The 25,579-nt window shown below is 37.8% G+C and overlaps 1 protein-coding gene across 1 annotated transcript in view; it reads right to left on the reverse strand.

Annotated features, from left to right (window-relative positions):
• The window catches only part of LOC133985056 (cadherin-2-like), a 104,712-nt gene that overhangs the window by 48,310 nt on the left and 30,823 nt on the right, over window positions 1–25,579 (reverse strand). Inside the window, exon 3 of the mRNA XM_062424610.1 lies at window positions 4,712–4,950. Coding sequence (XP_062280594.1) covers window positions 4,712–4,950 — 239 coding nt within the window. The remainder of the gene's footprint in view (window positions 1–4,711; window positions 4,951–25,579) is intronic.

Genomic DNA, 25,579 nt, shown 5'->3' on the forward strand with positions numbered 1-25,579 from the left:
ACTGTTACTCTCATCATTTTTTTTTTATTTTTATCTTCTTTGACCTGTGAGCCAAGAACACTGAGGGAGATGTACACTTTTTTCTTTTCTCATGTGCATATCTGAATACTCCACCGATCTTCCAATGATGAGAGGATTCTTTTTTCTTTTTCTCTGTTATGTAACAGAGAGTTTTACTTTTTTAAATTCACACACATGTATTATGTACATTTCTATAGCACTGATTTTTTTTTCATCAGATTCATGTCTGATGTTCCGAGTTTCTGGTTTTCAACATAAATGCTGTTTTCATGGATCCATTTATCCCAATAATTTCAATGACTACTGTCATTAGCGCAAAGGAAAGTGGAGGTTTGTTGCCTTGAGTTCTGTTACATATACACAACAATACATACACAAAGAATGAAAAAAATAGTAACAAAAATAAGATTTAAAAAAGATATAACAGCCTTCCTGAATGGAAAGATTTGTAGGCTTTTCTTTAAAAGAGTCCACGGTCTGTGCTGCCCTAGACTTATGAAGGCTGTTTCACAAGCATGGTGCAGCAGAGCAGAAGGTTCAATCCCCCGTGGTGCAGAGCTTAGTACTGGGGCCCTGGAAAAGCAAGCTGCTGGCAGATCAGAGGATGTGGGTAGAGGTTTGTGGTGCGATCGATTCCTGTAGGTAAGGAGGCGCATGCCTGCTAATCGATTTGTATTTGAGTACCAGATGTTTGTAGTCAACCCGGAAGGAGACAGGGTTAGAGAAGGGTGGAGTTTAGAGATGTTTCTGAGATGGTGGAAAGAGATCTTGAATAGATGTCTTCAAAATGGTTATCAAAATTCAGCTGAGGGTCAAACCTAACACTCAGATAAGTGACCAAGGAGGAAAGGGGTGCATCCTGGCAGTCAAAGCTGAGATGAGGTATGAGGATGACTGCATCTAGTGAATCCTGTCTATTATCTCCTTAAATCAGGTGCTGAGGCAGCACTCTAGGCTGCAAAAAGGGCAATTTTGATGTATAGCTGGGTATTATCAGCATATCAATGAGTCTAAGGGGGAAAATGTAGAGGGTAAACCCGATGGGGCCAAGAACCGACCCTTGCAGAACACCGCAGATGGCAGAGAGTGATCCAGACCCACGAACGCCCACTGAGACATACTAAGTCCTACCACAAAGGACTTAAACCAATTAAGTGCAGAGTCTAGCCAACAGTAGTGTGGAGGCACTCTAAGAGGATAGTGTGATCCACAGAGTCAAATGCAGTGCTGAGGTCAAGGAGAATCATGAGAGAAGGCGATCATGCCATCAGCAGCTCATTCACAACCCTGAGCAGAGCTGTTTCAGTCCTGTGTGCTGAACATAAACCTGACTGAGATCTTTCAAATAGGCTGTGTTGAAGGTGTTCAGACACACCCACTTCATAAAACCTGTAGGTTATTGATAGCGGCAGAGTCAGTGATGACCAAGTCAAGTGAGTAGGGAAAACAACATGCTGCTTCAGGCCAAGACACTAAATAAGACTCAGGAACTCCACTGCAAGATGACAGGAGGGGTTGCCAACATGTATGTTAATATCACCGACATCGCCAGCATGCCTTAGCATCCACTCCATATTTTGCATCTCGCCTGATACAGGATAGTCTCTTGATGTTTCCGATGATGACGCCCAAGTTTGTTTTGCCTTCATATTTTACATGGAAATATGGCACAAGCCTCTATGGATATAAAGATATCTGTTTCTTAGAATCCTTAACTCTTAGCAGCAGGTTAAAAACTTCTTGTCGGGTGTAATTAGGAAGCTGCATGAAATCCACATAACTATGTGGCGGTGTAGGACACCATGATTAAAGCAGTTCTGTTGTGTGGACACAATGGCAGTGTTGGTAACAGTCACAGTCACAGTGTGGAGATCATACACAGCAAAGATGAGGGGAACTCCAGTTGAAGGAAAGAGTTGTTCACTAGAGTCTGAAAGTGACAGCGAAACTCTTGTGATTTCCACGCTGATAGAGAGTGCAGGGGAGCTGGACAGGGCTTTGTGGCAAAACTGACTGTCAGCAGTTTACGTTGAATAATCCAAATATCTACAAATCCCAGTAGATAAGGTAGGATGCTCTTTACACTGAATAATCCAAAATCTGTACATCCCAGTAAGGATGATAGGCAGTACTTTAGTTAATCAGAAGTCCACCAGTTCAATAGAAAGTATTCCAACTCTGGGAGTGATCAACATATAGGCAGAAAACGGAAAAACATAAGAAGCTAAAGCAAAATGCAGAAATCCTCCAAGCAGTTAAAATTATACTCAATTGTCTATTTAGCAAAGAGGAGCAGCAGCCAGTGTACACCAGCATTCCCTCCTAATGAGTAGCCTTTCTCCCACTGCAACACAAACACCATAACAAATCTTGTACTTTTGGTATATACATGTATGCTGGCCACATTATATAATATGGCATATGGTGGCCAAGGGAGGAGTCAACACTTTATGTAACTAAGGTGTTCTTATAATATGAGCCTTTCTATCAACCGAAGACAGATTTTCCTGACATTTGGAGCTTGGTGGGCTGTGAATATGATGCCTGTTTGTCTCAGTCCTCAATTTCATTTGATAACAGGCCTGGTCCTGTCTCTCATTTGAAGGACACAGTGCTGACAGTGCTCCCCTGGCAAATGACTGGCTGTTAACTGCCATGGCTGCTCCTCCACCAGTTTTTCCTTATGAAGGATTGTTGACAGCTTCTTTCACTCTCTGCTATTCGCCTCTTCACCGACTGCAGCGAGCGACGCTGATAGCTGCTAAAGCATATGGCAGCCGGCTATTTCTGGGCTGTGTTTAGAAGAACAGCCAATCAAGGCCGGCGTCTTGTCTAAATACATGCAGAGGGCCTTATTATCGCTGTTGTAGATGAAACAAACTAACAGATGGCCGTTTGACTCGTTTTGTCTCTGCAATCAGCACTTGGCCAACCTCAGACGCCTGCTGGGCTGGAAAATCTGTGATTTTATATCTGTACATAGTTCATACAACATTACTGAAGCCTTGAGGGAGGGATAACAGCCCATCATGCTCAGACTGTTTAATGATGTTGCCTGTCAAAAATCACAGTTCTTTCTCTGAAAAAGGTTCACACTCTGGCATTTTCAGGCTTAGATCCAGGTATGTGTTAACACTGTCAGGTTCTCTACGTGTTTATGAACTCGTGATTCTAATATCTCATTATTCTGTGACAGGTGAGTTGTGTGCACTGTGTGTTCACTTGGAGACAGTGATGGTTATGTATTCACAGTGGATGAATAATGATTACATTTGAACTAATGAAATATGGTAAATAATTACAATAAGCCCTTAAGGGTGCCTTAAATACTATCATACATAACCATAGGTATATTAAACAGGTTAATCAATGCATTAATAAGCAAATGGGCTTTTTTTATTTTTTTATTAACTGATTAATCTATAAAATGTCAAAAAAAATGTTGTCCAACTGACGATTCTTTTCAATCTGATACCGAACTACATTTGCTCACATTTAGTAAAAATGATATAAAAGAGCAGAAAAGCAGTCATTTGTTACTTTTGAGAAGCTGGAATCAGACAATGTTTGACATGTTTTTTCTTGATACTGAACACTGAGGCAGTTATTGGAGGTTCAAACATTGAGCTCTGTTTTAGTTCTCCTTCTTCTTCTGGTTATTCTCTACAAAAAGGTGTTCAAGCAGCAGACACAGTAAGACTGAGAAACACCAAAATTGGTGAGGTGAGTTGCAAATTTCAGCAGCTACATTTTACACATTACATTTTTGCAATTCTCACAAAAACAGCTTGGTTTAGAGTCAAAATTCTTTCATTTTCATCTCTCGAGTCATCTGCATCTGTTCTTCTGCTCTAAAAATGTTATATTTAAAGAAGTTAAACTTCTCAATCTTCCCAAGACGATTTTTCCAAAATTGAGTCAGGATCATCCACACACTTCACCTCAATTATACAGTCGGTTTTTTATCCAAATAGCAACAAATATGGTCATGTGAAACACCTTCGTTTAAAGTCTAAAGCTACATCAAATATTTCTGAGATCATCAGCATACAGAGATGAGAACGATGAAAAACATCAAGCACAAAGACTAAGAGGTCAACGAGTGTACATTTACATATTAAAAACCAGCATTCAAATAGTGTCAAATAACAGCGTGAGGTGTGTTTAGCACATGTCCACACAGTCAGGTCATACTCACACTGCTGCTCTGAGTTTCTCTTTTAAACTAACATGCTGTTTTATTTCAACAATTGTATTTTTTAATGAATCTGTTTCTGTGAAGCTGCAGTCAAAGAAACTCACTACTTCATTTAGAATTTTCACAATAAAAGTATATCAGGAAATGGCATAATTGTGATCTTAGAGACACTATGAATGAAATAATATTTTTGTTAATTAAGGTGTACTGATGGAATAAGTGATGTGTGTTATACTAGCACTACTGAAAGACCATGTCCTGATATTTCCCAGTATAGATGTTTGTACACTCCATTAACTGAATTATTGAGAGATCAACTATTTTATAGTAGTCGAGTAGACAGTATTTATTATTTTAAAACAATTAGGATGCTGCTATGTGGAATGCTCCTTAACTAAGTTTTGTTGTATTGTTTTATCAGTGCAATGGCAAAGTATCTAATCTATTCTATTCTATTACGAAATTCTATGTATTCTTCTTCTACTCTTTTACCTGTTCAGGTCCTGCTCTGTTTCCACCTGGTCGGAGAAGAAGGTGCACTCTGGTTTTCCACATCTGTTTGGAATGCAGGTCTCGAGCATAGACGACCACCACCACCTCTTTTTCCTTTTTCTTTCCTGTCACGCTGAGGTGCTGCAGGGCGTAGATCGCACCGTCCTCACTCACCCCGAAATCGGACGACTCTCCGACCTCAAGCCGCACCTTCCCCCCACCGCAGCTCATGAAGCTCACTGGTGGAAGACAACAGAAGACATAGGAGTCAGGCCGAGTGGAAAAACACATCAATCACCTGCGAGATGCGCTGTGTGTCTGTGTTGGTGATAAGGTTAGATGTCTAAATACACCCAGCAGCAAGTTCACAGGGTGTTTAACTTTTACCATTCCTGCTGAGACCACCGGTGGGTTCATGTTTACAATATTGTCATGTATGTCTTAGAAAGATCTCATACATGTCAGGGTGAATTTCAGTAAAGTGTATGTCACATGATGTATATGGTATCTAGAACATGCTGTCTTTGATAGTACTTTATTAATGGAATTTATTTTCAATTAAGATTTCTGATTCCAACCATTATGAAAACAAGTAAATTGAGATACATTGATTATTGTGCTGGATTCTGTTGGGTAGAGATGTTTTTGGTTTGTGTTCAGCACAATGAGAGACAGACAGGCAGAGCAAATGTGTCTGAATTTAACAAACAGCCAAATGTGTTATTTAGGCGTCTACAGGCTACTTTGTTTTATTTTCAGTCAGATTTCAGATGCTGTTATTTTAGATAGAAGGATACTTCACTCTCTGATCTCTCCTTTTCTTTTCACCCCGGCAGCTCAGGGCTGTGTTTTCTCTGTCTGCAGTCTGTTATTGTGCACATGCTTACTTGTAAAAAGCTGATTAGAAACCAGGTTAGGTGTGTACAAGGCAGAGGAAATCTGTGTTCTCCAGGGAATAAAATCTACCTGTGGAAACCAGGTTTCTCTAATCCCCATACTGAGATTACAGAAAGCGGGTTTCTTGTTCACATGACAGTTAAGAAAATCCGCTTTCTGGAGAAAAACGACTGTAACCTGCTTACTACAGAATATCTGTCTATGATTGTTGAGCATGTTATTCCAAACCATTAGTATTAATCTAATGTAACAGCCTCCCACTGCCCTGGTGACAGGGTTTCCGTCAGATGTTGGATTATATTTGTTGTTCTGCTAGATAATTAATGAGGTCCAACACTTGATGCTGGGTAATGAGGTTCTATCTCACAGTTAAAGGTGTTTGATGAGGTTGAGGTTAGATCTGTTCAGGCCAGTCAAGTGATTCCATACCAAGCTGGGTTCAGTATTTCTTTATGGAGATGGCTTTGTGCACAAAGGATAATGTCATGGTGAAAATCTAAAGTATCTAAAATATAATTGTGTGCTGTAGCCTTAGATTTTTATTGATTTGAACAACCCTCAATCTAAAGTATCTATCTACTGCTTCTGCCAGGTTGCGGGAAGAGGCTCAGCAAGGTAGCTCTTCTCCCAATCCATCATCTCCAGCTGGGAAATAAAATCTCTTCAGAGTATTCTTGGTCTACCCCAGTTCTCCTTCCAGCTAGACCTGCCCAAACTACCCCTCATAGGGAGGCACCCAGAAGGGAATCCTGATTAAATACCCAAACCAGCTTAACCGGCTACTCCTTCAACACCCTAACTCTAACCCTCTAACCCTCAATTAAGACATGCCAACTTATAAACAGAGGGGTCATTCATTGTGAATTTAACCTCAAAATAACATCTCATCAAAGCCCACCCAGGACTTAAAAGTCGCCATGGGGTGCAACCTGAGGCAGTTGAGACAGGGGTTTGTTTTGCTTCTAGAACTCCACTTGTGCACACTCACAGCAGACAATGTGTGATTAGCACTACATACAGTACAAAGTAGATGATCATGAACTTAAGTATTGGATGAATTCAAATTTTGACCAGATGATGAAAGTTGAGAGATCACCAAACATGTTACAATCTATGCCAAGGGAGGTATGAATGTCATGACAATCCTTCCAACAGACATCAAGATATTTTAATCGTAACCTCAAATGTCAACCTCATGGTGAGGCTAGGGTGAAAATCTGAGGCACCTGCATGTCATTAAGATTCCTCCTCTGGGGACCGTAAACATCTGTACAACATTAATGACCAATCCACGCAAAGGTCATTGAGATATTCTAGTCTGGATCAAAGAGGTGGACCTGTTGACCTGATGTGGCTAAAAATGACACATGGGAACATCCTGCTTGAGGACCTGACTGGTAAAGTTGCAATTGGAGAAAATAACTTCCAAATCAGTGCTAAACATGCCTGAAATTGAGAGGTGTGAACATGTGAACAAGGGGAAAAGGTTGAGTCCAGACATCCTACGAAGGAAACGTTTTGTCGAGATCTAAAAATGTCCCAAGATACCAAATATGTCAAAGTGAATTTAGAGCAAATGATGCGTAAGACTTCTCCAATATTTCCATCTGACCCATAAAAAGACATGCTGTCTTCAGATTGAATTATTCACTCATCATCACACAAGCAGATACAGAATGTAGGCGATATATATATATGTGAAGAAGAAGTGAGTTCTTTCCTTTCCTTAAGCTGCTTAAGGGGAAATTTAAAGGATAGAACTGGTTTTAAGAGGTCGAAACCCCAACTGGATGCTGGAGTATCAGAGTGAAGAAAAAAAAAAAGTCATGTAAAACCTGACTTGCTTTTAGATGAGCATTAGAGGAAAGATCCACGGACCTGGCCAGAGAGAGTTTAGCCTGTAAATCCCAAAGCTGAAGACGGGATTTGCAGAAGTAAACGGGTAGAAATGTGAGCAGCTTTGGGCAGAAGCAGCAGGGTTGTACTCTCCCTGAAATGTCCTCCTCTTTATTTGTTTGCCAAGTATAGCCTACCTTCAGAGAGGAAATAGCTTTTGTGAAGCCTGAGGGTTTTGGAGGTACGACTGCATTTTGCCGGAAATTATCACAAGTTTGTCCCCGGTGTGATATGAGCCAACACGGCACGCTCATGCAGAACAAAGCCGTCGACGGCAAATGTCAGCTCATCACGGTTGGCACATTAACGACAAGTCGGTGCATGCGGAATGTGTTCTTCCTCATCTTCAACTGTTAAAGAGAAGAGGAGAGGACTGAAGGCTGCAGCTTGGTTTCTGTCCAAGTTATTCTTTGACAGGATGGAGGATCAAATCAGATGCATGCTTGGTTCCAGCAGAAAATGCAAAAGAGATGTCCTCACAACGTCTGTCCAAAACAGCCTTCAAAATGTCCCCATTAAACATATAAGTCTGCATTACAGGTGTAACCAAGGCAGCAGTTTAAGATCGATTTGTACATTCACCTTTTGATTACTTTTTCAAAGGATACATTAATTATTTAGTCTATGAAATGTGAAAAATGCTCTTAAGAGAGAGAAACGTTCAAGGTGACTCAATATATCTCATTTATAGTCAGTTTAAATTGAGGAAATCAGCAAATCTTCTCTTTTTAGAAGCTCCAGTCGGAGAGTGTTTGGCATTTTTAATTAATGTTTTAACCCTGTAACATCAAGTGAATCATATTTCATACATGAGTTTTAGAGAGCTCTACATCATCAGTGTAAAAACCTGATGTAGGCAATCAGATACATGTAGTGCACAGATAAACCACCAGGGGGGGCTTTTATTTGAACATTATCAATCAGTGAGCCACACTTTTCAGGCCTAGATATTTTTGTTAGTTTTGAAAAGAGAATGTAAGAGATATATTCAAATAGTTACTGATTAGTTAGTTACTGGATTGATGCAATGTGGAATTACTTCATATTTTGAAGCTTATTTTATGGTAAATTCCTGTTGAAAATGTGTATCAGATTAGATAGAACAGGTATAGCAGCTCTTTTATCTGTAAATCTGTCAATTGTCATTTTTTTGCATTTCATGTTGTAGGTGATATGAGCTCTATGCAGGACCTTTAATGGCTTGTATGTTGTATTCAACATGTTTTTATTTGTTTAAAAAAACATGCTATGAAAAATAAATTGCAAACATTCCAGATGTATCAAATATGATACAAAACAAACCTCATATATATGCAAAGCGCTATTTAAATACATTTTTTTAAGGATTTGTTACAAGGTCCAATAAACACACAGTTTCAAAGAATTCAAATTCAATTATTTGAAAGTAACCAAAGCTATATATAAGTATATATCAGTATCGGTGAGATACTGTAGTTTCCGGTATTAGTCCAATTAAAGTGCACAGACATAAGCTACAACCTGGAAGTAACAGCTTTGGTAAAGTACCTTTGTACAACTCATGTTTCAAAAAACTGCTTTGTCCAAATACTTCAGCTCATAATTTAGAACTCGTAAAGTTTTCGTAAAAAATATTTGAATAATGATATTATATGAACAACATATAGGGCTTCATGTTGAATAAGGGTCTATATGTTTTTGTTTTTTTTAACTTCTTTTTTTTTATTTAAAAAATGTATTTAATTTTGAAATGTTCTTAGATGCTTGCTGCTCTTAAGGAAGGTGAAAGCCTTGAAAAACCTATGGACCTATAGCATACAGCAAGCAGACGTTTAAATATGAAATAAAATCAAAGTTTTTTTTCTCTCTTTCTCTTTATCTATGAATTTAAAATGACTAAAATATACTGTAACATTATAAATATGTAATGTGAATATTGTTATTGATTTACTTTAAATAATTAAAAATAAAAGAACTACAAAAACACTTGTAGTCATGAATCTTTTCCATCACAAGCAAGTGCAGAGAACACAAAATAGACAACGGGAAAAAGTTTCAGTTTGAACTCTACTCTACTACAGTTGACTGTGATTGTAACTGGTAAAATAAAAAGTGCCCGTCATAGTTGCGGTACTAAAAAAAAAGGAAAAACAGGGGATAACAGCAGCTAACAGGCTATTGAATGGAACCTGCTGTTGTAACAACCTTTCTCAGCACTGAATCACCGTTAATTAGTTCCAAATATACAGAAAAGCCTACAAATACGTTTAGTTGATTAGATCATCAGCATCTATTTTCGTACGGTGTTCTTTTCACAGTCAGGATGCTAATTTATTCCTTTCTCGTCAGCTGATAGAAACACACTTAATTCACTGTTTATTTTTAGTGGTGTTAAAAAACCTGATGTGAAACGTGCTTGATGGTTGGATGGAAATAGCACCGACAAGACAGAGAGCAGAACGTCAAGAAGAGAGAGACAGAACACGAGAAGTAAGTGAGAAGTAATGAAAGCGGCTGAGATTTAGTAGTGTGTGTGTGTGTGTGTGTGTGTGTGTGTTACTGTCCTGAAATGTACATTGTTGAAAGTCAATTAACTCCACTCTTCATTTTCTGCATTTCTTGGATATAACTGGATTGTCATTATTAAAGGTATCCAACCATGCACACCATGTTTCACCACGTTATAACATAGCTTGTGATCACATGACTTCAGTCCTCTATGATGCATGTGTGATGAACCTGAAGACTATACATAAAGTTCTGGTCACTGTTTCATCTGCAGAAAATGTTTCAATAAAAGACAAGATGGCTGGTTCTGTAGCATCAGAATTATACAGCTGTGCAACAATTTTCCACATTTTACATTAGGTCAAAATATTTGCATTTTGAACTTGTAATAAAAGCTCAAAGGGCATTAATAATTATTTTTTAAAAATATTATATTATCATGTTTGTCAAGCATTAGTCTGTCTTATGGCTGGTTATTCTATATAGTGATACTTATTCAAATCTAAAAGTTAAAATGTTCAGTTCATCCATATGAAAACATGTATGACTGAAAGAAAATACAATGAAGTATAGGCTATAGTTAAGAATAAGTAAATCCAATTGCGATTATTTGACTGATATTGCAGATGCAATATCATATTTCATATGAAGAACGTGGTGACAAATGTTGATGGTGTGATTTTGTGGGGGTCTATACCAAAAAAAGAGATTTTCTTAGGTCTGTAGACCATAGCATGTAGGCACCATAATATTAACAGTAATTTAAAATGGTATTTTGGTCATTTAAAAATTGTACCTCCTGCTATTTTGATCATTGCAGTATTCCATTTTGCGATTTTGGCAAAATGTTGGTTAATTGTTCAGCTACTTATGAAGTAAGTATAGTATAATGGAGCTTTTATAAAGACGTCTCTTGTCCCAAAAAACATGGCAACATACTGGATCAATGCCATGAACCAATTAAAGGAGTGTACACATCAATACCCATTAACCACGGCAGATCACAAACACACACATGTGGTCATGGATATCATAATGTGAGGACACACGATAGTTAAGATCTACCCCAATAACAAACATCTTCATATTGAACAAGAAAAAAACCGGACAAGCTCTGTGAACTAAAGTCTTTACAAAAAGAGATTAAAGATGAAATGATCAATAACAGTTAAGGCTCAGCTTGGGACAGTGTTAGAACCATGGCTGGGCTGAACAACAAAGAAAAGGGCAGTTTTAGAAAGCTTCATGTCAAACTCAACTTTTATTTAAAATTTGATGTTTTCACTTTAGCAAAGAAAGTGCTGCTTTTAAAAAACAGTCTACACAACTCCAGTCATTTCATCTTTCAATTTTCTGTACCAAGTGTTGTGAATATTTCTAAGCATTGTAAAATCCTGATCAGACAGAGTGCTTTTTAACAGCCTGGGCAACTTTTGTCATTGTTTTCAATGAGTGAAGCTTTTTGCTGGCTGCTTTTGAGATAACCAAGGATACGTGCATCGATTTCAGACTACTGCAAACACTAAAACTAACAGACAAGATGTAGAGATTGTTGAGTCTTACAAGTTTTTGGTCATCTTAATTAATATTAATGACCTATGATAGGAATACAGATATGCTGAGTAAGAAAAGCCGGCAGCGTCTTTATTTCTTTGGTCCGAGGAAGTTAGCCAAGTTCCAGGTTGACAGATCCCTGATGACAGTGTTCTATAAATCTTTTATTGTGTCAGTTTTTTCTATTCATTTGCCGGTACGCATCTCTCAACCTCAAACGGAAAACTCATTAATGAGGGTGATGAAAGTCAGAGGCAAAATTATCGGCAGTCAGCAGAAAAGTTTAGCTGGACCGGACAACTCGAACAGCTGTTAGAGAGAAGAATCTGTTATATCTGATAGTACCCAGCTTCAGAACAGGTAGAAATATTCTTTCATGTCCTCTTTTCACTGCTCAACTCTGAGGTTTATTGTAACTTGTGTACTTCATGTGTTCACCTTTTACTCTTGTATTTATGTGTTTTCATTATGTTGCCACCTAGGGGACAAATAAGGTCCTTTTTTTGTAGTTCATTTTAAGAGGCAACATTCATTACCTTTATATATGACTTGAGCAGCAAATAACGGTTATTTTCATTATCCATTAATCTGTCAATTATTTTCTCAATTATTTAATTAGTTGTTTGGACCATAAAATGCCAGAATTAGGCCTGCCACAATAATTGCGTTATCAGCGTATTGTACAATAACGGTATGTTAAAAGGTAAATAATTCTCTCCTGGCTCATAATGGCCCCCTTGTATTATTATGCTATTATATTATCATTATATCAGTGGTATAAAATGATCTTCAAATGACTATAATATTGTTTATCACGATTATTTCTGAGACAAAATATCATCCAACAAAAGCAGTTATCGTCAGGTTATTGACAGTTCTAAGCCAGAATACGGTCTAAAATGTCAATCACGGTTTCTAAAGCACAATATGATGTTCACAAATGTCTTTTCTTCTGTTTTGTCCAGACCAGGTGTGTCCAAACTATTCCACAAAGGGCCGTGTGTCTGGAGGTTTTTGTTCCAACCAAAGAGCATGCGTGATTCGACCAATCAACTGTCTGGAGACTGAAATCAGTTGATGAAATGAGTCAAGCCTGGTGTGTTCCTGTTTGGTCGGAATGAAAACCTTCAGCCACATGAACCCTTTATGAAATAGTTTGGAAAATTCCATGACTGAAGAAATCAGAAACAGTCACATTTGAGAAGCTGGAATCAAAGAATTTAGAAATGTGCTTATTGAAAAATGACTCAAAGAGATTAAATTATAACCAAAATAGTTAGCTATTCATTTAGTGGTTAGCAACTAATCGATTAATCAACTAAATGCTGTAGTTATACATTTGGCATGCTACTATCATCAGGCTAAAAAAAAAAAAAAATTCTGTCCCATTACAATATCAATAACACATTTGCATCCTGGGAAACATCACTGAAGCCAGTTGAGCTCTGAGTCTGCGCTAATGTGCGAGATAGAAAAACAACTTACGTCTACTTTATAAATTCACATCATGCCGCTTTTTTTCCCATGTTCTTTTGAAATATTCAAGAGTTTTCAGCCTCCATGCCTCCTGTGATGATGAATCAAACCAAACAAGCTGAAAAGGCAAAAATCATTTTCTGGCTGAGCTGTTCAACATATGCACATCCGGACAGGCTGGAAATGACTTTGTTTTAAGGTGTCACCAGCCCCAGCTGCTCAGAGACAATAATGATAATCTTTACATATTACAGATGCTTTTTCTTGAGGGTGGTGCTTCCAAGAATGGATGAATGGATTATTCAAATCAAAAGGGTTTATCACTTGGGAGCATGAATGTGATCAGGACATTACATGGCAACCCGGCCAGCGTGTCCATGTGGGCCCCAGAAGGGTTCCATATGGGCTTCAGTATGGGCCCCATGTGGGTTTCTCCGCCGTTTCCATGGTGGCTCCACCTGAGTTTGCCCATATGGGCTTCAAGTGGGTTCTAACTGGGTTTCAGGTGGGGCCCAACTAGTTGAGTTACACATGTGGGGCGTTCGTTGGTAGGGTGCTATAACCAGGAGAAACTGTGAAAAAAGTGAGAAAAGTTCATCCCCTGGGGAGCATGAATGCGCTCAGTAAATTCAATTAGAATTTCTTTCTTTATGATGGTGATGGTGTTCACAGAGTCACCATGGACACAATGAGACATCATCTGGGGACCATGACAATCCAGGAATCAGATGTTTGACAAATCTTATCATAAACTGTAATTTTTGTTGATGGGTAAATGTGACAAATAAGTGAGACAAGACACTAAAACCAATAGGAATCATCCTTTAAAGGGGTAATCCAGCTATTTAGTATTGCACTTTGATGAATAGACAAAATGTGCAGCATAAGCAGAGATTTCCTGACTTGTAGTCCTATTACTGGATCCTACATTTCGCATAACTGCAAACAGGTAGAGTAGTACTGCTCACAAAAAGTAAACTGATGATTATGTGTAAAATCAGTGCTGACCTGCCCCCCACCCCCACCTCTGCCCTCACACTCTGATGCTCTCTACCAGCTCAATGCACTGTAAATGCTCATACATTATCTATGCTCATGTTCAAAAAACACTCATGCTGCTACATGATGTTAGAGCTGTCTGGTTTAACCCCCCCCCCCCATCCTCCATGTCTGTCACAGAGGAGGTAACTGGGGCAGAACTACGCGTGAGGCTTTCAGATGTTACTGGGCAGCAGTGGGAGGTTCCCAGTTCACCCTCTTACAACCAGTCAGCGTAACGCAACCATCAAAACACCTGAAGCTGCTGCAGATAAGAGGTTCACTGAGTGGGTGTTTTTTTCATTGTATCCTATTATTGTAATACCTCTGCTAGAAATTACATTTAGAGACTATTCAGTTCTATTTCTAATTATGTTGTGTTATCAAAATAGCGGTGTGGATTATGTTCACAGGCAATGCTTTTTGGAGTGGAAGCTACATTTATGTACCACAGTGAAGTCATAGTCATTTTTCAGTCTAAATCTAAGAGTTTGCTGCTTAAACAACATTCATATTATCATTACAATTTTATCATATTATCATTACAAAAAAAGTATGACCAAATATTCTTTTAAAACAGGGAAAGTATGCTTCAAATGACACTGATACCAGTATATTAGTGAAAGTCAGATATTGACCTCAATGTATGAGTCAGCCTCAACTTTTTAATTCTTTCTTCTTTTGCTATCTAAAAGAACGGCTGATAACCGCAACTGCTGTTATCAAATTTCACTGAATTGTGAAAGAAGTCATTTGGTGTTTTGAGAGTACTGGCAGGAGAAGGGCCCTGAGATAAATTAGTATAATCAAGTGAATGGAGTCCCTGCGTCTAATCACAAAGAGCTGCTCGGTAATGACGGAGGCATATTTCCCAGAGAAGCTTTCCCAATCTTCAACGTGCAACACCGGCGGCTTGATCAATGCTTTACCGGGATCTGATCAATACGCCTGCTCGGGAAAAACAAAAAGTCTCAATAACAGTTCTTCTCTGAAAAGCACAGCACAAACATAACACACACACACACACACACACACACACACACACACACACACACACAAACACACACACACACATTTCCTCGTTACAAGCTTTACATTATGATAAGGAAGGAAGAAGGAGGAATCAGGTGTTTATAGTGCAGATGCAGCGGTGGAAAACATGACAGAGCAGCAGGTGATACAGCTGCTTAAAACAAAGGTTTGTTTGGACTGAAGCTTAAATTGTAACCGCTGTTCTGCCATTGAATATCCAAAATTCAACAATAATCTGTGTGTCACAGTGTGCAGAGTTTCTCTGTTCTCTACAGGCATGACTTGATTTTTTTAAGATAGGGACAAAAGGTGAGACTGAGCAGAAAATTCATGATCCTCTGCATTCTGAATTCAAAGAATCTCTTCAACCTAAGTCCACTTGGTGTGATTTCTCCCTGGTTTCCTGTGTAGTACGCGTTCAGTGGTCAGCACTGGTCTTGTCTTCAAAGCCTCGGTCCTTCCTGTGTGGAGGTTGCATGTTCTCCACATGTTTTTGTGGGTTTGTTGTTATGTTAGGGTTTATGCCCCTGTCATGTTCCACTGGCCAAAGGCGCTGGTAAAAGAACTGGACCAACTCAAGCAAAGCCCTGCACTGCAGTACATGTGTGTTTATGATGGGTCAAATGCAGAAGATACGTTTCTCTACAGGGACCAATAAACATCTTCTTTCTTTAAAGAATCTGGATTCACTCAACAGAAGATTAGTGACCTAGATTATTGTGGTTTCACCAGACTGGTTATCAACTGGCTTTGTTATAGCCCAAACATTAACAATCCAGTTATGGGCCCCTGTACAGGGTCTTTACCAAAAAAGTCAAGCTGCTGGTGGAACTGGATGGAAAGCAGGGATCATCAAAGTCAGTAGGACCATGGAGGTTCAGAGATGTAAGTCTGGATGGTGGGCTGACCTAGTGATATAACCACTTCACAAGTGTGCTAAAATCTAATTTCTGCTAGCCTTTATGTCTTTAGTAAGCTCTTATCAGGATCAAATTCAATTGCTTTCAATCATCTTGCACATATAAGGGTGCTGGCTGCCTGTATAAACTAATAATTGCCATCAGCAGCACTGGTGATAATCATTCAAATTAGCTGATATATAAATATATAGACATTGACTGACAGTAATGATGTTCTTGACTTAGCTGATGTTCCACACACACACACACTAACAGATATCAACTAATGCCACTAGAATGAAGCAAAGTGTGTGTTGATCTTGTGTCTGTGAGGGTCAACTTGAGGTGATTACACTGGGATGGCCGCAGACTTTGACCTGAGGGGATTTACCATGTCTAATCTAATGGATTCAGGAAAGACTTTGACTGTTGATCAAGAAAAACACATGAATCACCCAATCACCCAACCTGCTGAGCCTCACTGTGTGACCTTTGTGTGATGATTGACGCAGTTGAGGATGTATTATAAGGCTCGATGTGAAGTCGTGAACACACTTTGACAGAGACAGGAAGGCGACAGTCAAACCCAAAATCCTGTGACATGGTGTGGAGGCCCAGCTGTGACGGTGCTGTGACAGGCTTAGTCCACACGCTGATAAAAAGGACACACATTTACATAAATGCACACACACACACACACACACACACACACACACACACACACACACACACACACACATACACACACACACAAACTCCAGCAAAGATTAAAAGACAACAAAGAGAACTGAACAGGATTAAAGCCTCACTAGTGAATCTTCCAAAACAATTTTTTGTGTGCTAAATACTCACAAACACTGCTGCACTTTGAGGCTTGCGGCATTCTTGATGCATGTGTGTGTGTGTGTGTGTGTGTGTGTGTGTGTGTTTGTGTGTCTTATAGTGACAGCTGGGTGTTGCTAGATAAACTCAGTCTTGAAGCGGAGCCAGAGGCCAAGTTCCATCTCCTCTCAGTCAACCCAACCCAATACGAACAGAATGCAGAGAATATCATATTTCATGAATTTAAATTAAATTAAGAGGCTCTTGCCAGGCCGTGTCATTAATAATGACAACTTACTTGAAACAGTGGAGCTGACATCTCACACAGCACGTGCTTGTAGCAGTATGCCTACAGAGATGATGGAGCTGACCACAATGTACACAGCACGGCCAGTTGGAAGGAACAGTGTCAGTGTAATTTTAACAAAATGTTGTTGGTCATCACTAAACCAATTATGCATAATATAATTATATTATTATAACTGGATATGTTATGCTTCATTCATGACATATGGGAAGGATGGTGGATACAGTCATGACTCTATATTTATGTGAGATGGTTATGAGGTATTAGGTAGTATACATCAGATCAGTTTCATTTATTCTTCAACTGGTAATCACTATAATTAATATAATACAGGGCTTCAACTAACAGTTATTTGAATTATTAATGTTTTATTACTAATGTGTAGGTTGTTTCCTTCAATAACTGAAGCTAGAATCAGAGAATTTGGACATTTTCTTATTAAATAATGACTCAAAACAACTGATTAACTATCAAAGGTTGGCGACTGATTGATTAGCTGCTAACAATTCATTAGTAGCAGCTCTAATATAATATGAAAGTGGTATTACTATTCCAAAACTCGAAATCTAAAAGAAACCTACAGTTAAAAGAAATACATAAATCATAAAACATTTCCTCTCTGTGTCCAGTATATATAGATAGGAATAGAATGTGTTGGCTAGCTTAGAACAAGGGCTGGAAAGAAGTATCTCATCTCAAGTGTATCTCATTAGCATGCTAGCATAACCCTGGTTTAACTTCAGACTACAACTACTGAGATGCTGCTACGCTAAGAGCTAAAAAAAAAAAAAATACGAAAGAGGCATTACTATTTCAAGACTCAAACTTTAAAGAAGCCTACAGTTAAGGAATTACACAAATGATAAAACATTTCCTCTCTTGTCTCCAGTATATATAGATAGGAATAGAATGTGTTGGCTGGATGCTAGCTAGCATCTTGTTAGCATGCAAACTAGTCACCAACAGGCCGCTCCCCTGCTTTTACTTCAGACTACAACTACTGAGAAGCTGCTACGCTAAGAGCTGAAAAACCCCCACAAAGTCTAATTTTTAATGCTTCTTTTTTAAAATATTAAATAGGATAAATTAAATATTAAACAAGCTAGCTTTGCATGTCACAGTTCACACTCTTTGTCAGCCTCTTTCTTCTCCTGTGATGATTATGATGTGGTTAAGACATCTGCTTCCTGCTAAGCTAGGCTAAACATGTCCCAGGATTTAATATTCATACTAAGTACAAGGAAGACAATAAACTAGCTGTTGGAAAGAAAACAAATTCATCTTGGAAATGACTTTTGAGAGTGCAGGTCTGACCTGAGCTTACATATTTTCTAGCAAAGGCAACTAACGAAACATTCTAATCTACAATGGCTAGCATTATGAAAACAGAAACAGAGAATCATTTATTGATAGATAAGATCTGTGTTGACATGCAGCTTAATAAACCTTTTCAAATAACAATTGAGCTTTAGAATCACATTTACAGACTTCATTAGAAGCTGTTTTTCTTGTTTCTGATAGTACTAGTTTCTACCAGTTCTCCCTCACTCATCCTTCATGTTTTTGTCTTATTTTTCTTTTCTGACCTTTGCAGTCATTAACAGTATTATAATCAAATGATCTAAAAGGTGAAATATGTGCTATCCTCCGCCCTGAGTTTAAAACCTCTTGGTTTAAAAACAATACTCCCTCACTAGTGGAATGCACAGTAAACGGTTTCTAAGCGCCACCCTGGTCCCCCCCCCCCCCCCCCCCCCCGGCAACGGCCCCGGTTTCTCCTTAGCAACTGCCCCTGCTCAGGCAGACAGTGTTTTTTCTCCAGCCTTGGTGTGGGCGAGGCTGCATCCCTCTGCAACCACCGCCCCTCCTGAGAGAAACTGGGAGGCATGCAAAATCAATCAGCTACAGCCCTGAAAGACCAATATGTCACTAATACACACACACACACACACACACACACACACACACACACACACACACACAGAGGCAGTGCGAGACTGAGCTGGTGGTAGACAAAAAGAGTCAGAGCTCCTATACCTGCATTACACACTCTGTCAGGGTATTACCATGTGAAGAGAGCACAGGGCTGATGGATGAATCACAGGCAATAAGAGCTGAGAGGCCGCGGCTCGACCACTATCATCACCTGCTGTTCACAGGTCCATCCATTTACTGACCAACCATGCCTTCCTGCTCAGCTGCTGGCAGACTCAATGTGCTTGGATATGTGTTGAAGGGGAAAAAAATCTATCTTTAAACACACTTCACATATGGCTGCAGTCCAGGCAGCTTTACAAAGAAACTGGGTTGTTTTCTGCTGCTGGTTTTCATGCATTTTTAATCATTTTAGAAACAGTATAAATACTGCAATATGTTTAATTTAAAGAAACATTGTGGCTGGAGGTTTGTTTCTTTCTTTTCTTTTTGGCACAGTTGAATGAAAGACTTCTATTATTCATCGCTCACCCCCCTTTGCTTTTAAATAGTGAGAGATGAATGTTGACATTGAAATGTTTATTCATGTTGTCAAAATTCCTACAAAGAACAAACATATCACAGTGTGATAAATACAAATTATGAATGATATTATATCACTACCCTGGAAACGTAAATATGTAATAGCTAACAGCCTCTACATTACTGCTGGCTAACTCACACATACATATTATTATAGCATGCTGACTGTGCTGTTTCTGCCTCACAGATGATGCTTTACATTCACTGCAGGTTGAAAATGAAACTGAAGATACTTAAAAGGTTATGATATAGTAAATGTATCACAGAATTATCTTATTGTACTCACATTGTGTAGTACATGAGTGTACTGTAGTAACACAGTATGTTTGCTCCTGGCTGTTACTATGAAACATAAGCAGTGATTTTAACAACAATCTAAGTGTATTTATGATGCTTTTACTATGTAAAGCACATTTTTTTTAAATTACTTAGAAAAATAAAATGAATGGAAACCAACAGCTGCATGAAAAGTAGAAACAGACTATTCACTGTTATAATTATATATTACTCATTTTCAGCAGCAATATGGTTGATGTGATGGTAAATAAAAAATGTCCAGCCTCCTACTCTTAAAAAAAGCATCACTACTGTGCCTGTCCAAAGTTCTCTTGAGGATTATAACTGTTTGGACTGTTGACAGGTTCAGCTGGGAGAGACATTTTGGGCCCATTTCCCAGATAGGGATTAAGTTTAGTCCAAGACTACACTTGTTTCTCAATGGATATTTTCACTGAATCTTGTCTTTAGTCTAGGAGCAGTCTCAATCTCTGTCTGAGAAACTGGATCTTTGAGTTTAACATCCACGTTCATTCAGAAAAGTTGTATATGACAATGAATTACTATATGTATGTATTTATCATATATTATAAAACAGTGAATTATTTAGAGATGTCATTGTGTTATTGTTGCTACTAAACCTTTAGCTCAGTGGTGTCAAACTCATTTTAGTTTCAGGGCCACATACAGTCCAATTTGATCTCAAGTGGGCCAAACCAGTCAAACCATTGTATAATAACCTACATATAATATATAATATGTAATATCATTTTACTATAATAAACAATCTATTCACAAAACAGATGAACATGCTGAGATGTTTTAAGAAAAAAAAGCAATTTCAAGAATATTATGTCTCAGTTTTTATCAGATTATTTTGAACAGAAGCTGCTGATTGACATTTTGCACAATTCAATATATGAATGGTTTAAATATGACCACAATATGTTGTTTTTAATCTTTTTATATTTTTCTGTAATTTTCATACTTTGCAAATTTGGGACACTGGGCCGGATTGGACCCCTTGGCAGGCTGGTTCTGGTCCACTGGCCGTATGTTTGACATCCCTGCTTTAGCTCATTAGCTACTAAAAGCTATAATGCTACATGCTGGTTGGTTGCCAGCTGTGTTGTTCTGTTGCTGTTGTCAGATGAGCTTTTTGTATGTATTAAAGCATTTTTTAACCAAGTATATCATTTTGTCTTTGAAGCAAATCTACAAAGTAAAGCCTCTGGTCTCAGGTTGAGTTTGGGTCTCAGATCCTGCAGTACAAGTACAGGTTCAGGTGTAGGTTTTAAGGTGGTATTATAACAGTATGCAGAGCCTGGCTGCTCTCCAGCTGTGTAATGCTGTTATTGTGCTGGAACGTGGATGTGATGAGGCACATAAACAACACACAGAGGGGGTGTGTGTTATATGAAATGTATCATATTGTATACTATCACATTGTGTTGCATCATGCAGTGTGTGTTACACTGTATTCCTGTTGTGGTGCATCAGCATAAATTAACACAATCGCACTGAATCGCTGACTTGCTCAGAGATATAAATCTGCTTTATGAATGTGATATAAATCTGCTTTACGGTGGATTTTCAATTTAACACACACACACACACACAAACACACACACACACACACACACACACATTCACACAGTGAAATCAGGAGTGCTCACAGGCAGAGTACATAGTGAAGTGGTTTAAAGAAAGCCTCATCTTAAACAGAGCTCCCATCTGTTATTTCTACAGTGCCGGACAGACAATCGATATCTGCAGCACAGATCTGAGACAACTGCTGATAGTCTTTGCTGGACTCTCACAGCTAAATGAGATTTACTTCATTATACTGCTTTATTTAATTGTAGCAGCGCCAGCATGGAACCACAAAATAGCCCCCAGAGAATTCTAACTGGCCGCCGGACCCGTGGTCACTAAGTGTGTTTCCAATTCATCTTTAATAGGGCAATTCCCAAAACTGTCCATTTACTCCGAAGGTGAATAATATCCGTCACGTATCTTGAACTTGAGTTTCAGGCTTTAGATTGTTCATCTCCATCCAGGACTTAAGCAACGTTCTTCATCATTAGAATGACAGAATGAGCCTTTAAACACACCCTGGCTCATTTCCACGATGTACAATCTTTAGACTCAAGCAAGTAGCCGACAACAATCTCTACTCATAGCTGCTCATTATCAATTCTTAATGGTATGTTTGTAAAGGCTCTGATCAATCCCTGCATTGATCTGCCGCTAATCACGCTCCACACACACATTAGACATGCAAACAGATTGATAGATTAGCTGAGTGGCTTAGAGGAGCACACAGCAGCCATGTTGAGGCTGATCCACCCTCCTTTCCCAGCCTCCTTCTGTCTGGACAGCTGGAGAGAGGAGGGACATGGAACTGGGGAACAACAAATTGTGTCTGTGCAAAAAAGCATTATCTTATCATGAGATTAAATATGTGTGTGTTTTTACATGTTACAGATTATTGGAATGACTTTTAATACACGATTAGGATCAATAGCATACCATCCTATGGACAGTTTAACACCTTGATCACTCACATGACCCTCTGTAGTTTTTACACATTAGAAGCCTTATTCAATATTCTATTTATGCCTTATTATTGTTTTGTTGAGTTATTGTGTTGTGTTATTATGTAAATATTGTGTTATATGAAGTACCTTATAACATTGGTTTGTAAAGGTGCTATAGAAATATATGATCATTATCATCATTATTATGATTATTATAATTATTATCATCATCCTTATAAACCTTTCTGCTTCACGCTGTGACTGTTTTAACTGATTTTCATTTGTGATTTTTTTAATTATTATAATAAATATAACTTGTTTGTAACTCGACTGTATAAATAAAATACAATACTTTGAGTTTTCAAGTTCTCATAAAGCACACCACAGTGTGTGTGTTTGTGTGTGTGTGTGTGTGTGTGGGGGGGGGGGGTATTTATTCATTCATTTTTTTTTTACAATTAAGGCAGTTATCGACTTGCTTTCATTTTGCTACACCAGAGCAGCAACCATAATTTATATTCATAATCAATTCATCTGTAGGTTTTTTTTTTTTTTATTGATTCCTGAATAATTTAACCAATAAAATGTCAGAAGATGCCCATCAGAAGTTCAAGAGCTTGAGGTGATGTCTTGATATTGCTGATCAACAGTCCAAAAGAACAATGAGTTAACATTAAAGATGCCAGAAGCAGCTAGTTGGTGAAATTGGTGTTATTTTCTGTCATTGTTAGAAACCTGATTGCATGAATAATAGAGCTGTTTGTGTCTGCTCATATTGCAGTTAGAACACTCTGATAAACAAAAAACTTTTATATCAGCTGATATCAATATATTAGGGCTGGGTGCAATCTCAGATCCTTATAACGATATATATCCCGATAACCATATATATCCTGATAACGATATATATCCTGATAACGATATATATCCCGATGACCATACATATCCCGATAACCATATATATCCTGATAACCATATATATCCTGATAACGATATATATCCTGATAACCATATATATCCTGATAACGATATATATCCTGATAACCATATATATCCTGATAACCATATATATCCTGATAACGATATATATCCTGATAACGATATATATCCCGATGACCATACATATCCCGATAACCATATATATCCTGATAACCATATATATCCTGATAACGATATATATCCTGATAACCATATATATCCTGATAACGATATATATCCTGATAACCATATATATCCTGATAACCATATATATCCTGATAACGATATATATCCTGATAACCATATATATCCTGATAACGATATATATCCTGATAACCATATATATCCTGATAACCATATATATCCTGATAACGATACATATCCCGATGACCATACATATTCCGATAACCATATATATCCTGATAACCATATATATCCCGATAACCATACATATCCCGATAACGATATATATCCTGATAACATATATATCCTGATAACCATATATATCCTGATAACGATATATATCCCGATGACCATACATATCCCGATAATGATACATATCCTGATAACCATATATATCCCGATAACGATATATATCCTGATAACGATATATATCCCGATGACCATACATATCCCGATAACCATATATATCCTGATAACCATATATATCCTGATAACGATATATATCCTGATAACCATATATATCCTGATAACGATATATATCCTGATAACCATATATATCCTGATAACGATACATATCCCGATGACCATACATATTCCGATAACCATATATATCCTGATAACCATATATATCCTGATAACGATATATATCCTGATAACCATATATATCCTGATAACCATATATATCCTGATAACGATACATATCCCGATGACCATACATATTCCGATAACCATATATATTCTGATAACCATATATATCCCGATAACCATACATATCCCGATAACGATATATATCCTGATAACATATATATCCTGATAACCATATATATCCTGATAACGATATATATCCCGATGACCATACATATCCCGATAATGATACATATCCTGATAACCATATATATCCCGATAACGATATATATCCTGATAACCATATATATCCCGATAACCATATATATCCCGATAACGATATATATCCTGATAACGATATATATCCCGATAACCATATATATCCTGATAACGATATATATCCCGATAACCATATATATCCTGATAACGATATATATCCCGATAACCATATATATCCCGATAACGATATATATCCCGATAACGATATATATCCTGATAACGATATATATCCCGATAACCATATATATCCTGATAACGATATATATCCCGATAACCATATATATCCTGATAACGATATATATCCCAATAACCATATATATCCCGATAACCATATATATCCTGATAACGATATATATCCTGATAACCATATATATCCTGATAACGATATATATCCTGATAACGATATATATCCTGATAACCATATATATCCCGATGACCATACATATCCCGATAATGATACATATCCCGATAACGATATATATACTGATAACCATATATATCCCGATAACGATATATATCTTGATAACGATACATATCCTGATAACGATACATATCCTGATAACGATATATATCCCAATAAAGCACATTTTAAGAGATTAAATAAATATCTGGTCCGTGCTGTAAAGAGTGTGATTTACATCACAATAATATAAACTATATAGCTACGTAAATATGAAACAATAGTGATTTTCTCACGTCACCCAATATATCATCATATGGCACAGCCCTACGATATACTCATTACCCTACAATATAAATCAATGCAGTATGTCTGCGGTGCTTAAGGACTACCAGAAGCTTACACATGATGCAGTGGTAATATTTAAATTATACAAAACAGAAATCAGAAATCTTCAGTCTTATCAGTATGAACTATATTATAACTCTATATTTATTTAAAAAAGCTACAACATGAGTGTAACAGTGAGTGTTGTTTACTTGCTTTTTGGTGTAAGATACAACACTGGAAGAAGCAGATAGTAATGTAACAGGTGTTAATTGGGATTGGTCTAATTGCTGGTGTTTGAGACTGGAAGTGCTGGCATTTCTTGTCTTAATTAGG

Source organism: Scomber scombrus, chromosome 8, assembly GCF_963691925.1.
Source record: "Scomber scombrus chromosome 8, fScoSco1.1, whole genome shotgun sequence".
NCBI lineage: Eukaryota > Metazoa > Chordata > Actinopteri > Scombriformes > Scombridae > Scomber > Scomber scombrus.